Source organism: Cervus elaphus, chromosome 20, assembly GCF_910594005.1.
Source record: "Cervus elaphus chromosome 20, mCerEla1.1, whole genome shotgun sequence".
Taxonomy (NCBI): Eukaryota; Metazoa; Chordata; class Mammalia; order Artiodactyla; family Cervidae; genus Cervus; species Cervus elaphus.
The window spans coordinates 27,249,444-27,265,322 of NC_057834.1; the positions used below are offsets into that span (position 1 = coordinate 27,249,444).

Here is a 15,879-nt window from a genome sequence, read left to right on the forward strand (position 1 = left end):
TCGTCAACCTGAAGACTAAACGTGGGAATAACACGGCATCTAGTGTCTGATTTCTAGAGGATAATGTGGCAGGAGGTGGGAGAGATTGGAGGGTGCCATGGGCATTCACGGGTGAAAAAGTGTTGATACCGAAAAGAAAACTAAGCCTGAGTTAACCTCTTTGTTTGATATTTTACGTTGATACGCAGAGCAAGAGGACATTTCATCCAGCCATGCCAGCACTGTTACTTGGGTGAATCCAGACAGATGCTGTGTGGATAGGTGGCATGCAAACCCTAGCCGGAGGCCATTAGAGCAGGTGGGAACTCAGACCCTGGTTCCGTGATGTTATCAAGACTGGCCTCCACGTCCACAACCAGTACCACTGAAAACCTGGCTGCTGACGCTCTTGCATTATCCACGGCCGCGTTCCTAAGTTATTTGCTTCAGACCTTCTCTCTGCATACTCCTTTGTCTCATCTTGATTCTCCCAGCCTCTGACATTATGGCTCATCATTTTTCCTGCTAATTTCCCTGTCATATTTCATATTCAGTTCTTTTTCTCCATCCTCTTCCTCCTCATCATAGTTACCATTTTATTGAAGATTTACCATGTGCCAGGCACTGTGCTAAGCGTTCTGATGTGTTAGTTCAATTAAATCTTACTGTGCCTCTCTGACAGAGGTCCCTTGATTATCTCCATTTTATAGGTGAGTACACTAATGCCGCCATGGTCTGATCGAGATCACATAGCTAGCTGATAAGTGGCGGAGCAGGGACTTGGTCTCAGTTTATCTGACTATACCGCACTGCCTGCCTGTCTCACTGCTTCTGTAACTCTAATCAGTGGTGGAGCGGGGACTTGGTCTCAGTTTATCTGATTATACCTCACTGCCTGCCTGTCTCACTGCTTCTGTAGCTCTAATCAGTGGTGGAGCAGGGACTTGGTCTCAGTTTATCTGACTATACCGCACTGCCTGCCTGTCTCACTGCTTCTGTAACTCGGTCTCTCTGCTTGGCCTTTCTTGGGTCTTCCTGGGTCCAGCCTCACTGACCTGCATTGCTGCCTATATCTTAGAAACAGTGACCCACCAAATGCCCCAGTGACTGGAGTTCCTGCGAGAATCATCTTGTTTCCCAGTCATCTTGGAATCAGAGTAGACTCTTGGGCATGGTGGTGTTAGGTCTAAGAACATCTCCTGGATACTCTTTGTTCTTAACACAACTCCGTAGAGGATAGGCCTCTTTCACAGATCCTTTCATGTACTTTGGGGCCCAAGAACCAAGTAACTTGAAAGGATCAGCTTGGTTCCTGACTCCTGCTTTTCACTTGCATGTGGGCAGCAGAGTCTCAGAACCTCCTGCGAAGCCAGGGGCGTGTCCAGGGGACCTGTCGGGAGCTCAGACCACCACGTTAGCTGCTTGATCTGTTTGTTTATCTCTCCTGTGAAAGGAGTGCTAGAGAGGATGTATGAGGAAGAACTGAAGCATCAGCCATCCCAGAGCCTCTCATTCTCATGGAAGAGAGGTTTCATGAGCCAAGTTGAGCTGGTGAGATTCTCTGTGAGTTTATAAAATAGCTCTATTTGCTATTACTACACAGATTTATTTAATGAGGGAATGAATATAAGAAATACTGCAGTTCCTGGCAGCAAGTAAGTATTCAGTGAAGACCAGTTTCCTCTTCTTCTATCTTCTGTAAGCTGCTTTTTCTTTGTAATAAAATAATTCGGGGATGAAAGATATTCTAATGATGAGGACCCCATATTTATCATGTGGAGTGATTGTCTTGAGCTCACATACCCGGCACCAAAGCCCAGGTGTGCACACAGGATCCGGGTGCAGCGTCGTCTCTCTGCCATAACTCCTGCTCGGCAAGGCGTGCTCTTGCTTCCCGGAGGTCTGGCCTCGTCTCCATCGCCTTAGCCGTGTCTCTAGGAGTTTCTCAGGTGGCAAGCCTTCATCTCTGCCTTGGAAACATTCTCCTTACCTGCAGAGTAGGACCTCCAACACTATATAAATGCATGAATCATAACAATGGGGGTGAGTTAAGAAATTATCCAGCCTAATGGGTTTCAAATGTACCCTAGGAGCATTTTGCTATCTTCAAATGAAATCTTTTCTAGAAATAGATATATTTGAAAATTTGTGTAATATATATATGTATATAATTTACATTATATTATATTAACTTACATTATATTAATGTAAATCCTTTCTGGAAGTACTTACATATTTATACTGTGCAGATAGGAAGAAAGAGAGAGACACGTGAGTGGGTTGTTGGTTTTAGCTGGTGTGTGCGTATGTATGTTTTGTGTGTTTGTGTGTTCATTCATACATGTCCTCTTCTTGCCTTACCTGTTATGTGTGTGTATGTGTGTGTATATTTGTGTATACATATACACAGATGTATGTATATTTGTGAATGAACCATAACATTCACAGATATACAAATATATATATTTGCACACTCACACACATATGTGTGTATGTATGTCTCTGAATGATATGTTTCTGGAAAATACCTTGTTTGGAGAATTACCATAGTAAGGCCCTGTCATGCTGGAGACCTGGACTTAGGTGTAGGCAGAGTTGGCTTCTCTGGTTAAAAGGAGACAAGCAGAATAGAGACTGACCCCTTCCACAACCTCTAAGAACTTGATGTAATGAGTAATATGCTACTGCTAAGTCAGTTCAGTCGTGTCCGACTCTGTGCGACCCCATCCCTGGGATTCTCCAGGTAAGAACACTGGAGTGGGTTGCCATTTCCTTCTCCAATGCATAAAAGTGAAAAGTGAAAGTGAAGTCACTCAGTCATTGACTGACTCTTCACAACCCCGTGGACTGCAGCCTACCAGGCTCCTCTGTCCATGGGATTTTCCAGGCAAGAGTACTGGAGTGGGGTGCCATTGCCTTCTCCGAATGACTGATATAGGACAGTACTTTTTCATTAAAGATAAGAAAACAGGCCCCAGGAAAGACAGGGGCTTTTCTGAGGCCTCTTGATAAAAGAAACCTTGAGCCTAGGTCTTCCTACATCAAGTCCTGGGTCCTTTGCCTGTATCAGGTCACCTTTTATTTTCTTCTTTGCTGCCCTCCATGGCACCTAATACTAGATACCTCATCTCCGTCGCATTACCTCGGTGCGTGTGGTGGGAGGACATGCCTTGTCTAAGGTGTGTGCTCTGCATGTCAGCGGTGCCAGCCATGCCTCCCCCGTTCTTCTTTTGGGTCAGTACTGCACGCTTTGAAGAGGAGGTCGTGCTAATGTCAGAGCCGGGAGGACTCCTGCTGTCAAGAAAGAAGCCATCTCTCAGGACACAGCTTGGAAACTCTTGAGCACAGACAGCTGCCTTTGTGGGGGAAAAAAAAGTCAAAGACAGAGGCAAGGCCTGTCATAAGAACTAAGAATTGTGCCCTTCCTTATGGGTCTCCAGGTCCTCAGACCTGCTGCCATTTCATTCCCAGTAATCCAGGAGTGCAGGCATCCTCATAGGAGCAAACCGAGGCTGCCAGAGGTTCCATGATGGGCCCCGACCCACATGGACTGCCTGGAAGTGGCCGAGCCAACAGACTCGACTCCAGCTCCCTCCCAGAACTGCGAGTTATGCATCTTAGCGCAGTGCTCTTCAGGGAGGGAGGTGGGCAAGGCCTGGGATGGAACTTCAGTCAGCCTTGGCTTCCCTGCCTGTGGTGGAGCAGGAAAGGGCCAGAGGGACGAAGAAGAGAGCTAAATGGAGAGGGTGGGAAGGAAGATGTGGTGACCTCTAGCCCGAGCCAGTCGGGTAGGGCTGTTTGGGGCCCTTCTGGCTGGGCCCCTCCTACATGCCCCAGACACAGCCTCCTGTGGTTATTGGTGCCAGCCTGTTGGGGAAGGTGAGCTCCCTGAGGACATGGCAACCTTGTTCAGGGCTGCAGCCCCAGGTCTGCCCCACGGAGGGCAAAGGACGTTCAGTAGAGGAAGGAGAGCTCTTAACAGAGGACTTGGGCCCTGGACGTGTCTCCACCAGCTAGATCCTGTTATTTCCATCTTACAAGTGAGGGAATTAGATGTAACAAAGAGGTAAAGAGTCATTTACGGAGCCTTCAGGAGTGGGTGAATGTCTAGTGGTGGGCAAAGTTGACAGTTGTTATATATGCCCAGCAGAGCTGGACTTTTCTGGAAATCAGGCATAGCTTTCCAGGGCACAGCCAGGCTGCCAGGCTCTGAACCCGGAGAGAAGTCTCATTAGCATTCAGAGGGTGAAGTCACCGTGGGGGCCGCCATCCAGGGCATTGGGAAGAGAGAGGCTGTGTTTTAATTACGCCCTGGACTTTTGAACAAATCCTTTTCTCTGCGTGTCTGAGCCCTAGAGACAACAACCTGCGGAAGTGTGCGGTCAGCAGCTGGGCCCACCGTAGCGCCCCTGCGGACTGTGTGCGCCTCTTTCCCTTGGGGTGCCCTCGGGGTAGTGAGAAGCAGTTAGGTGAGGTCAGCCTGGTCTTCACCCAGAATGGGGGAGCTGGGGAAGAGAACGGAGAGAAACAGGTCTGCCCGCCTCTGCCAGGCCTCTGTACCCCCCCACCCCTGCCCATCGCGACCATTACAGGATCTGAGCCCAGGCAACGCCCGCCGCTTCCTCCAGCCGTTCCTGAGTCAATATGGTGGGATCTCTTCGCTGAGCTCCCCACAACCCTCCCTTTTCCAGCTTGGGGGAAATTTGTGGAGTGGGGGTTGAAATTAAGAAGGGGAGGAGGAAGAGGAGGAGATTAACAGGGTAGAAGTTAGACAAGCACAGATGCCACCACCTGCGACTGGATTCTCAAGAGCTTGTTGACCCCCGGAGCATTTGCCTTGATTCTGTTTGACAGCTCCTTCCCGGGGAAGGGGAGGAGAAGGAGAGCCTGGGGACAAAGCGCGTTTGACCAGCTCCTGTTAAAGCCCTGATTCGTTTGCTTAGGTTGGCAAACAGTGTCTGGGGACTCGGGGCCGGGGATGAACTAGGTGGATTTTCTGTCTGATACACGACATCCAGCATTGGGGTGGGGGTTAAAGGCCATCGTTCCAGGGCCTCGTGTGTGCCCTGAAGTTCAGACTTGGAGAGCAGAACCACCCAGAGCAGGTGGGGGAAGGGAGAGGGCATGGGCAGAGCAGCGGGGACCTGGAGCTCTGTTTAGGGGGCTGTCACATACCTGCTTGGTGGTGAAGGAGCCACAGCAGCCCCCGAACTGTCCCCCCAGCCTCAGCCTCCTTTCTGAAATTGAGAGGCAGAAGGCAGGCATATCAGGATGGGTGTTTCTCATGAGCGTCCAGTGGTCAAGGCGAGGGGCAGGCTGGTGTCAGGGCCCGAGGTCTCGGTTAACAGTGAGGCTGCATATGTGCTTCTCATCCCGAGCGGTGCTGAGTCCCCTGCAGGCTGGCCTCTGTCCAGAGGCTGTTCCCTAGCAGACTCACAGGAGGCGGCTTCAGTCCCTTCTCCAGGCCTCGGCTTCCTTCACCTAGAGACTCTGGCCTTCCTCTCTCTGGTGCCAGTTCCTTTCTTGGTTACCTCGTTACCCACTTCTCCACTCTACCCTCAAAACTCTTCCCTTTGTCCAGGAAGTTGCCAAGATAAACACACTGTGCACGTGTACGGATGTAGCCCTTTACTAGTGTAGCTTCAGGGCTGAGAAGTGATTAACTGTTATAAACAGGCTAGGGCTTTATGCCCCCTATTGTGTGTTCATGAAGCACGGCTTCATATCATTCTTTTTTTTTTTGGGGGGGGTGCATGTATCTTTTTGTTTTTTTTTGTTGTTGTTGTTGTTTTTTATTAGTTGGAGGCTAATTACTTCACAACATTTCAGTGGGTTTTGTCATACACTGACATGAATCAGCCATGGATTTACATGTATTCCCCATCCCGATCCCCCCTCCCACCTCCCTCTCCACCCGATTCCTCTGGGTCTTCCCAGTGCACCAGGCCCGAGCCCTTGTCTCATGCATCCCACCTAGGCTGGTGATCTGTTTCACCATAGATAATATACATGCTGTTCTTTTGAAACATCCCACCCTCACCTTCTCCCACAGAGTTCTAAAGTCTGTTCTGTACTTCTGTGTCTCTTTTTCTGTTTTGCATATAGGGTTATCGTTATCACCTTTCTAAATTCCATATATATGTGTTAGTATGCTGTAATGTTCTTTATCTTTCTGGCTTACTTCACTCTGTATAATGGGCTCCAGTTTCATCCATCTCATTAGAACTGATTCAAATGAATTCTTTTTAACGGCTGAGTAATATTCCATGGTGTATATGTGCAACCTAGATGCCCATCAGCAGATGAATGGATAAGGAAGCTGTGGTACATATCATTCTTATATTCTGTTCCCTGAAGGTAAATCCCTCTGGGTAGACATTATCTGTTTGTTTCTTTGTTTGCTGTTTCTCTCACTGTTATGGGAGCTCTGTAACAGAGGATGGAGACTGAGGATGAGGACTTTGTTTTGTATTATTTGGGCCTGCAACAGACACTCCAGGAGACTCTTAGTAAGTGAATGCTGCTGGGGGTGGGGGGCTTCCTTCCCCAACCCCTCCGTTAAGACACAAAGTGTCTGGTGTAGTTTGTGGTGGATGCTTCTGAATCAATGAAAGAATGAATGGAAAGAAGACTAAATGAGTGAGTGAGTGTGTGAAAGGACTTGTGGGATGGGACTGGCCACACTTAGGCCATCACGGTGGAGAGCCCCTCTATAGAATAATGCTCTTGACCAAGATTTATTGAATGTGTCATAAAATGCAGATTCTCCTGCTGACTCCCTGACAGTCATCCCCTCTTCTGTGTTCTGGGACCCTCTGGTTATTTGGACATGTCTGTCTCTCTTATTAGCCTGAGCTCATTTCTGGAAGGGAATTATTTCACTAACCTTTATATCACTAGTATCTACTGCCTCCTCCTGGCATAGATGGACACCCTCTTCATGGCTGGTTGAAAGTAAGTGAAATGAGATAAAAGTCTTGAAAGCTGGGCTGAATCCACTGAATATCAGGCTCGGAAGCTGGGATGCAGTTTCTCTCTCAAAAACTAGGTGACATCTCAGAATGCCCTGGGGAGCTTGTTAAAAATTCACATTCTGGGGCCCATCCATTTGCCTGTGATTGGAGTGGGCCTAGGCCTTTTTGTTATTGGTATTTTGTTTTGAATAGTCAGCCCTTGGGGATCCTGGGCAGCCTGCCTGGCACCAGTCTGTAGAGCATCCTTTGGGAACACTTTGCCGTGGACCACACCAAATACACTGGGCTTCAACTCACATTTCCTCCAAGGCCTGCTCATCCTTCTTTTTCTTAAGCCTTTGAGAGAGTAACTCAACTGAATTCTTTGGTTCAACCTCCTCAGGGAATAAAATCACCTAGATTTAAAGCCTATTCCATTCCAAGTCTCCTTATCCCAGTTCTTGAAGTTCCTTTTGCGATTGACTTGAGGGAAGACTTGGGCCTCAGCCGTCTTTCTCACAGACCTTGCTTCGCTTTTTCCCTGCTGCTAGGCTGTTTGCTGTCAAATGTGGGGGCTGCTTTGAGGCCATCGCACCCAACGAGTTTGTTATGCGGGCCCAGAAGAGCGTGTACCACCTGAGCTGCTTCTGCTGCTGTGTCTGCGAACGGCAGCTCCAGAAGGGCGATGAGTTTGTCCTGAAGGAGGGGCAGCTGCTCTGCAAAGGGGACTATGAGAAGGAGCGGGAGCTGCTCAGCCTGGTGAGCCCAGCAGCGTCAGACTCAGGTGAGTGAGGTGTGGTGGGCGGGAAGCCGGGGGGTAGGAGAGTGGGTTGTAGTGGCAGTCTGGATTGCTTTCTCCCTTAGAAGGCCACCACCAAGGCACCCTGGTTCCATGACAGGGCAGGGCTGTGCATTCCAGCAAGTTTCTTTGTAAGTTCAGAATAAGTTCTTATCAGTCAGGTATTGCTCTGATGATACTGTGTAACAAAGGACCTCCAAATTCCTTGGCATACAACCAGAAACATTTATTCACACATTTGCGAGTCTCTGGGTAAACAGAAGTGACTCTGCTTCACACTGAAAATCATCAAGTCTCCTAGGATCTGTTGATCTCAGCTGACCTTGGCTCTAGGCTATAGACCAGATTCAAGTCTGCTCTGTGTGACTGGATTCAGGCTTGAGAAGCAGCAGCTATGAGGCATGATCTCCTGGAAGAGGTAAAAGTGCAGGAAGGCATGCTTAACCATTCAGTCATGTTTAAAACCTCTACTCATATAATGGCTGCAAGTACTATGCTGGTCAAATCAAATTAGATGAAACCTGAAGTCTGGGGAGGGGAAATACACTGCATGCACCTCAAGGCCCTGACAGGGTAGAGATACATAAAACTTTTAAGGAGAATGGTGAATTGGAACCAGTAATCCCATCGGCCACAGTCATGCTGAGCTGCGGTAGCCTTTGTTTCCTCACCTGTCAAGTGGGAGAGCTGGACTCTTAACTAAGGCTTGGTGGGTCACATAAAGAAAGGATCTAGAATATATTTGCTTCACTCACCTAAGACACACCCTCCCTGGAGAGGTTCAGAAACTTTTTGGATTGGGTTTCACAAGGCCAGAGAAATTTCAACTGCCCAAGTAAAGCATGGAATGCCTTCCCAGGGTGTCAGTCCCACGGGGCAACATTTGTGTTAACCTGGCCTCCCTTTTTGTGGAAGAATCTTATAATCGAATGAGGTCATGTCCCTGTGAACTTAGTAGTTTTTGCCATTGCCAATTCTAGTCGAGTTCCATACCACTTACCCTGGCTTACAGGGCCTCTGGAATCTCACTGCTCATCTCCTCAGCCTCATGGGGGCCTCTGACCCCTCCCTCTACATTCAGCTCATATCTGTGTCTCCCACTGGCTTCCGCATCTTAAGAGTTTATTCCCTGTCTATCTCTCTTACTCACTCTTTCGTCTTGCCAGCGTATCCTTAAGCTTCTTTCTAAGACTGACTTCACGGAGGAAGACTCTTATTCTCTTGTGCCTGGGGGGTTTACCCTTACCCTCTCCTGCCGTGACATGGATCCCACTTGATTGGGGTTGCTTGTTTGATTGTTGTTCTTGCCAGACTGCTAAGCGCCATCAGGAGCCATGTATATCTTTTTTTTTTTTTTTACCACTGTGTCCGCAGGGCTTAAATGCTGAGGGTGCTTGATAAAATCTGTTTTAAAGGGTAAATAAACACATGGGACAGAAGCCCTGTGGGGTGATGCTTGAGTTCAAGAGCTTTAGAGGTGGTCAGTTGGGGACCTCATCTTGGGTATGCCACTTAGATCTGTGAGACTTTGGGCAAGTTTTGGAACCTCTCCAAGCCCTAATCTTTATAGCTGTAAAGTGGTGATCATGGTGTCATGGTGATCATGGTGTTAATGCTGATCATGGTGCCTTATATTGGGGAATAAAGTATAAATGTATGTTAGCAGTCTGGTGTTTAGTACATGCCAGGCATGCTGGGGCTGGCATCTTCATCACAGTTGTGTTTTGTTTCCTTTGCCTCCTGAGGGTTGGTTCTTCTTGCCTGACTCTGACTGCAGCCTCAGGTAAGCTGATACCAGGACAATCCCAGCTTCTGTTGGATTCATTGGACTTAAGTTTTCCTATACGTTTTAATTTGGGGGAAGTTCCTCCTATTGAACATCTCGCTCTGGGGTAGCTGGGCCCATTCTAAACAGCTGCTTAATAGATCAGCTCGTCCTGTCTTTTCCTTAGGTGCCATCCCGTACCCAACCACTGGGCCTCCTCTGTGCTATATTGCAAAACCTTCAAATTCGCAAGGGGCTTAAGTGCTATGGGGATCAGAATACCAGCATGACCTTAGAAAGACATGCAGACCCAGAAGGACATACCATTCTTTCTCACACGGAAATAAATGCTGCGGTCTAGCCTTTCTTGGTACCCAATTGTGTGACTCTTGATGACTGTTTTCCAATTATAGGTTTTAATTGGGTACAAACAGTGCGTCAGTGTACTGCCTCCTCCCCACACACAAAGACAAAAAGAAGCTGGATCTAAGGACCATTAAAAGTGCAGTGTTCAAGACTAGTGGTTGCCCAGGGGGAGTTTGGAAGGAGGAGGGATGGATTGGAAGTTTGGGGTTAACAAAAGATGCTATTATATATAGAATGGATAAATAACAAGATCCTACTGTATAGCACAGGGAACTGTATTCAATATCCTGTGATAAATCATAATGAAAAAGAATTTTTAAAAGAATGTATATATATATATGTGTGTGTGTATATATATATATATGTTATATATGTGTGTGTATGTGTATATATATATATATATGTTATATATGTGTGTGTGTGTGTGTCTGTGTGTGTGTGCTTCCCTGATAGCTCAGTTGGTAAAGAATCTGCCTGCAATGCAGGAGACCCCGGTTTGATTCCTGAGTCAGGAAGATCCACTGGAGAAGGGATAGGCTATCCTTTCCAGTATTCTTGGCTTCCCTTGTGGCTTAGCTGGTAAAGAATCTGCCTGCAATCCCGGAGACCTGGGTTTGATCCCTGGGTTGGGAAGATCCCCTGGAGAAGGGAAAGGTTACCCACTCCAGTATTCTGGCCTGGAGAAGTCCATGGACTGTCTAGTCCAGAGGGTTGCAAAGAGTCAGACACGATTGAGCAACTTTCACTATATATGCATATATACGTAGGTGTGTATATATAGGGCTTTCCTGGTGGCTCAGTCAGTAAAGAATCTGCCTGCAGTGCAGGAGACCCTGGTTCAATCCCTGGGTCGGGAAGATCCGCTGGAGATGCTCAGGCAACCCACTCCAGCATTCTTGCCTAGAAAATCCTATGGACAGAGAGGTCTGGCGGGCTACAGTCCATGGGGTCACAAGAGTTGGACACAACCTAGCAACTACATCGCCACATATGTGTGCATAATTGAATCATTCTGCTGTAAGTGCAGCATAAATTGATACAACACTGTAAGACAACTATACGTCAATTAAAAAAATAGTCTAATGTTCAGAGTAGGCAAACTGCAATAGGTCCACAAGTCCACTTCTCTGGCCACATTTTTAGCAATATGTTTCCTGGCTCTAGGCATTTGTTTTTGAGGCTGATATTGACAAACTGGGGCTTTCCAGTTCACTTATTCATGCACTTGTTCAGTAGATGTCTCTTGGGTGTTTGCTTTATGCCAGGCATGGTGTCAGACTGTAAATGACAAGAATAGTCCTCAACCCATGTCAAATGAAGGAATAGTAGATATTTAGGCTAGAAAAGTAGAGAGTAAATGGAGACATAATTATTAACTTCAAATGGTTGGACCAGATCTGTTTTTTTTACCTAGCTTCAGAGAAAAAAATTAGAATCCATTCAATTCTTTAACAAAAACCATTGAGTGTTTATACTATACATGAAGAGACAAAGGGAAGCAATTTTGACTTGACATAGGAAATGTTATGATGTCATTCCAATTATTAGGTCTCACACAGTATAGATGGTTGCATGGCATCACCAACTCAAAGGACATGGGTTTGGGTAGATTCCGGCAGTTGGTGATAGATAGGGAGGCCTGGCGTGCTGCAGTTCATGGGGTCGCAGAGAGTGGGACACGACTGAGCGACTGAACTGAACTGAACTGAACACAGTATAACTACTTCCCCGGTGGCTCAGCAATAAAGAATCGCTTCCAAACAGGGGCTGTGGGTTCGATCCTTGGCTCAGGAAGATCCTCTGGAGAAGCAAATGGCAACCTACTCCAGTATTCTTGCCTGCCATGGGGTGGCAAAAGAGTTGGATAGGACTTAGCCACTGATCAACAACAACAACAGTGGAACTGCTCAAGAGACAGACCGCAGTTGTCGAAAGTTATATTGGCTAGGTGGGTGGGGAAGATGATGCCCTGTGGCCCGCTTCGGCTCTAATAATCTATCATTGTTTTTTGCAGCTTTAAATAAAATGACATTAAGGTTTTAATCAGAATCAAATATCTTGTCTACCACTCACTTTGTCAATTGTATAAATGTTGCCTATCTTGCGGCATAAAATGTTTTGTGCACCAAAGCCAGAATTACTAATGAAAGGACCAACTTCTCAAGAATAGGGTTGCAAATTTTAATTCTTTTGTTCCTTTAAGAAGGCTTAGCATGATGCCAAGAAAAAAGTGATCAATAAATACCTAAAGAGTTAAATTAAATCTTCAAGGAAAGAAGTCCACTTCATCTTAGGGGTTTAGAGAAAACAAACAGTTTCAGGATCTGTCCCAGTACAAATACGTTTTCTCCTCTCATTTCTGTCCTGAGCACTTTACATATTGTAGGTGCTTGATAAATATTTATTGAGTGATGATTGAATGACTGTCCTCTTTAACATTTATATCAATAACTTGAAGACTCTGAAGGCAGGTTTATTCAATTAGCAGATGACACAAACCTGACAGGGAACACTGGTGTGGCAGCTGGTATTTGCCATGTTCAAAAGGATTTTGACAAGCTACCAGAACAGCAGAGAGTCAGCAAAATGAGATCTAACCACTGCGTTCCAAAATTCAACAGTATGTATATGCTGCTGCTGCCACAGGGCCTCTTTCCATGGAATTTCACATGGGGTTTTAGTTGATCATAAAGTCAATAGGCACCAAAAAGGCTATAAGCTGCATTACTGGAACTAAATTGCTAGAACTAGAACAGTTACTGGAACTAGAACTATAGTATCCTGGACTTCATCCACTTCAGACGCCCAGCAGGAGCTCTCATTCAACCTCTGTTTGAGCCTGTCCAACCACAGGGAGTTCTTGACCTCACATTCTGAGTGTGGATTGTCAAATTGTTCCATTGAACCCAAGTATCTATTTCCATCTGTAACATTAGCTTTGGCGTTAGTTCCTCTTTCAGGAACTCAAAGGATACAGTAGTCTCCCTGACATGTGACAGCCCTTCGAGTTAGAGACAGAGTCCCTTAGGCTCCGTAAATCTTTTCTTTTTTTCCTTATTCTTTCACTATCCCTTAGAAAAGACTCTTCACTCTATCTATAAAGATATTGTATTCTCTTTAGAATGTACCACCCAGAAGGGGATAAAATCTTCCATATGTAGTCTGAACTAGCACTGTGTTATTATTACTGCTTGTCAGGGACATCATATTCTATTGATGTCATTAGCTTTTTTGACCCAGGGAAGAGGTGGGGACTTGGGGGCTCACTGTATGCAATCATGGTTCCTGGCTTGTCCATGTTGCATTTCCTAATTATCTAGCCCTCTTATCGTCACATTTCTTTCAACATCAGAGTTCATCTAAGAATGTCTTACATAGTGGTTTTTTAAAACTTTCAAAACTTTGAAATTAAATTTTAGATTTATAGAGCAATTGCAAAGTGGGACAGATATTCCCATACATTCTTCACCCAGTGTCACCTAATGTCAACATTTTACATTTAAATGTACATTTTGATAAATGTACCATGTAAACCAAGAAATTAACATTGGTTCAGAACTATTAACTCTAGCTTATTCAGTTTCAAGATATTTCCTACTAATGTCTTTATTCATTCCAGGATCCAATCCAGGATACCACATTGCATTTAGTTTTATGTTATATTTGTGTTAAATTGCCTTTTTCCTTCATTTTTGAGATCACCAGAAATGCCTAGTCAGAATTTCATTTTTGCCCCTCCCTCCAGCTGTATCTGTTATGTTTTATTTCCTTTTAGCATTTCTTACCATGGGACCAAGCTGTATTTTTGCTTAGTTGTTTTGGGGTCTGTTTGCTTACCATTTAAAAATTTTCTGAACTGAAGAAGAGACTGCATTTTAGATTGTGCTGAGGATTTCTTCCTTGTCTAAGGTTTCCTTCCAGGATTCAAACCATTACACCCTCTTGGTTTACCAGCTCTTCTTTGGTCAGACCAAAATCCAAGAATAGCTGGCCCTGCATTCCTTCTTAAAGTTAAAACTGTCAGCAGCCTAAGGCAGGATTCTTTTTGATGCTCTGCTTCTATAGAGGCCTTTTCCCAGAAGCAGCCTGGGTCATGAAGTCCCATCATGAGAAACCTTTCTTCAAAGGAAGCATTATGTTGTAGATGACTACAGCAATTCCCTCAACAGCCTCTGTTGATCCGCTGGTCTGGACCACACTGAAAGGCATCTGCTGCCTCTTTCCTTATGGTCTGCATTCACCTGGTCGAATGCAGTGCCTGGCATGCGGTAGATACCCAATAAATGTTTATCGATCATATGAATAAGTTACCTTTGTCCTGTCCGCGTTAGCCTCTGTGATCCTTATCAGAGAAACACCAGCCTCTGGTATGACTTTCTTCTTACTGGAGCAGGAGTGGATGTTCCTCACCCATACCAGAGTTTGTGAATCCTTCTTCCTTCTTAATTTTTCTTAGGATGTGGGATATTGCTGCTTGGCATGATTCAGATGACTCTTACTGTTCTCATTGTGGAATACATCTCTCCTCTTCTGAGTCAGGTTCATTCCCACCACCATTTAGATGCTGGTTTTCATTTCCTCCTACAACCTTGGAATTGATTTTTTTTTTAATTCATTACAGAAATATTCCAGCCTATCTTGGAAGTCTTCTTGTTCTTCAATAAATTAGAATAGAGAGTCAGTGGTTACCTCATGAATTCTGGAAAATGCCCCACTGTCCTGTGGGATTATCTTGTCAGTTCATGGTCATGAATTTTGAAATGCAAGGAAAAGTCAGCGGGGTGTATGAGTTAGACTCATGCTCCACGTTGTAGTACAAAGTTAGACAGGTCTGAATTTGAGTTGTGCCTATACTCACAAGCATGGTGACCTTGGGAAAAATTATAGGCTTGGCAAAAATTACAGCTTAGAGATTTACAAAATTATAGCAGGTTTGGTTCCAGACCACCTTAATAAACAGACTGTCTCAATAAAGTGCGTCACAAGAATTTTTAGGTTTCTCAGTGCATATCAAAGTTATGTTCACACTGTACTGTAGTCTGTTAAGTGTATAGTGGCATTATATCTAAAAACATGATGTATATGCCTTAATTAAAAAATACATTACTGCTTAAAAAATGCCCAGTTACAATAGCAACATCAAAGATCACTGATCACAAATCACCACAGCAAATAATAATGCAAAATTTTGAAACACTGTGAGAGTTACCAAACAGTGACAGAGACATGAAGTGGGCACATGCTGAGACAAATATGGCACCAACAGACTTGTTCAATGTGGGGCTGCCGCAAGCCTTCCATTTGTTAAAAAAAAAAAGCAATATCTGCAAAGTGCAGTAAAGTGATACACAATAAAATGAGGTTTGCTTGTACTTCTCCTCTATAGGGCTCTATTTCTTAATCAGTAAAAGTGGATTATAATACTTCTGTGAGTTGCTGTAAGAAGTCAGAGAGGTAACGCGTATCAACGGTTTGAAATTTGGTGCGTGCTAAGTCGCTTCAGTCGTGTCTGACTCTTTGCGACTCCATGGATCCTGCCAGGCTCCCCTGTCCATGGGATTCTCCAGGCAATAAGTCAGAGTGGGTTGCTTATACCCAGTAAATAGTATCAGTATTATCTGCTGGTGCAGAGGCTAGCATACTTCTGGATAGCTCACAGCTCATAAGCTTATTTCCCCAAAGATCTATCATTTTACAAACGTCTCATCTCCTGTCTTTGCACTTCTATTTTAGATGCTTCTGGATAGCTGACCTGAGGGCACCTCAGGGTAGGCCTGTCATTTGGGGTGGCTAGGCTGACGGACTGGAGAGGGATTAATTCACTCCTTGGGCCTTCGTGTCTCAGAGGCGCTCTCCAGTCTCTGAATGTTAGATCTAGCATTGCACCCTGGAAAGTCAGTTCAGAAGAGCAGGAGGAAATGGTCTTGCAGTCACTTCTGGGCCTCAGTAGGCATCTCAGGCAAGAATGGGAAGGGCATACTGAGCCTAGCCCCCATGCTTTCCGGTCCACTCATCTA

The 15,879-nt window shown here is 45.5% G+C and overlaps 1 protein-coding gene across 2 annotated transcripts in view; it reads left to right on the forward strand.

Moving 5' to 3' along the window:
• LMX1A (LIM homeobox transcription factor 1 alpha) overlaps positions 1 to 15,879 on the forward strand; it is a 168,449-nt gene that overhangs the window by 107,559 nt on the left and 45,011 nt on the right. For both annotated transcript variants that reach the window (XM_043876739.1, XM_043876737.1), the window contains exon 4: positions 7,484 to 7,716. In XM_043876739.1, the coding sequence (XP_043732674.1) occupies positions 7,484 to 7,716 (233 nt within the window). The remainder of the gene's footprint in view (positions 1 to 7,483; positions 7,717 to 15,879) is intronic.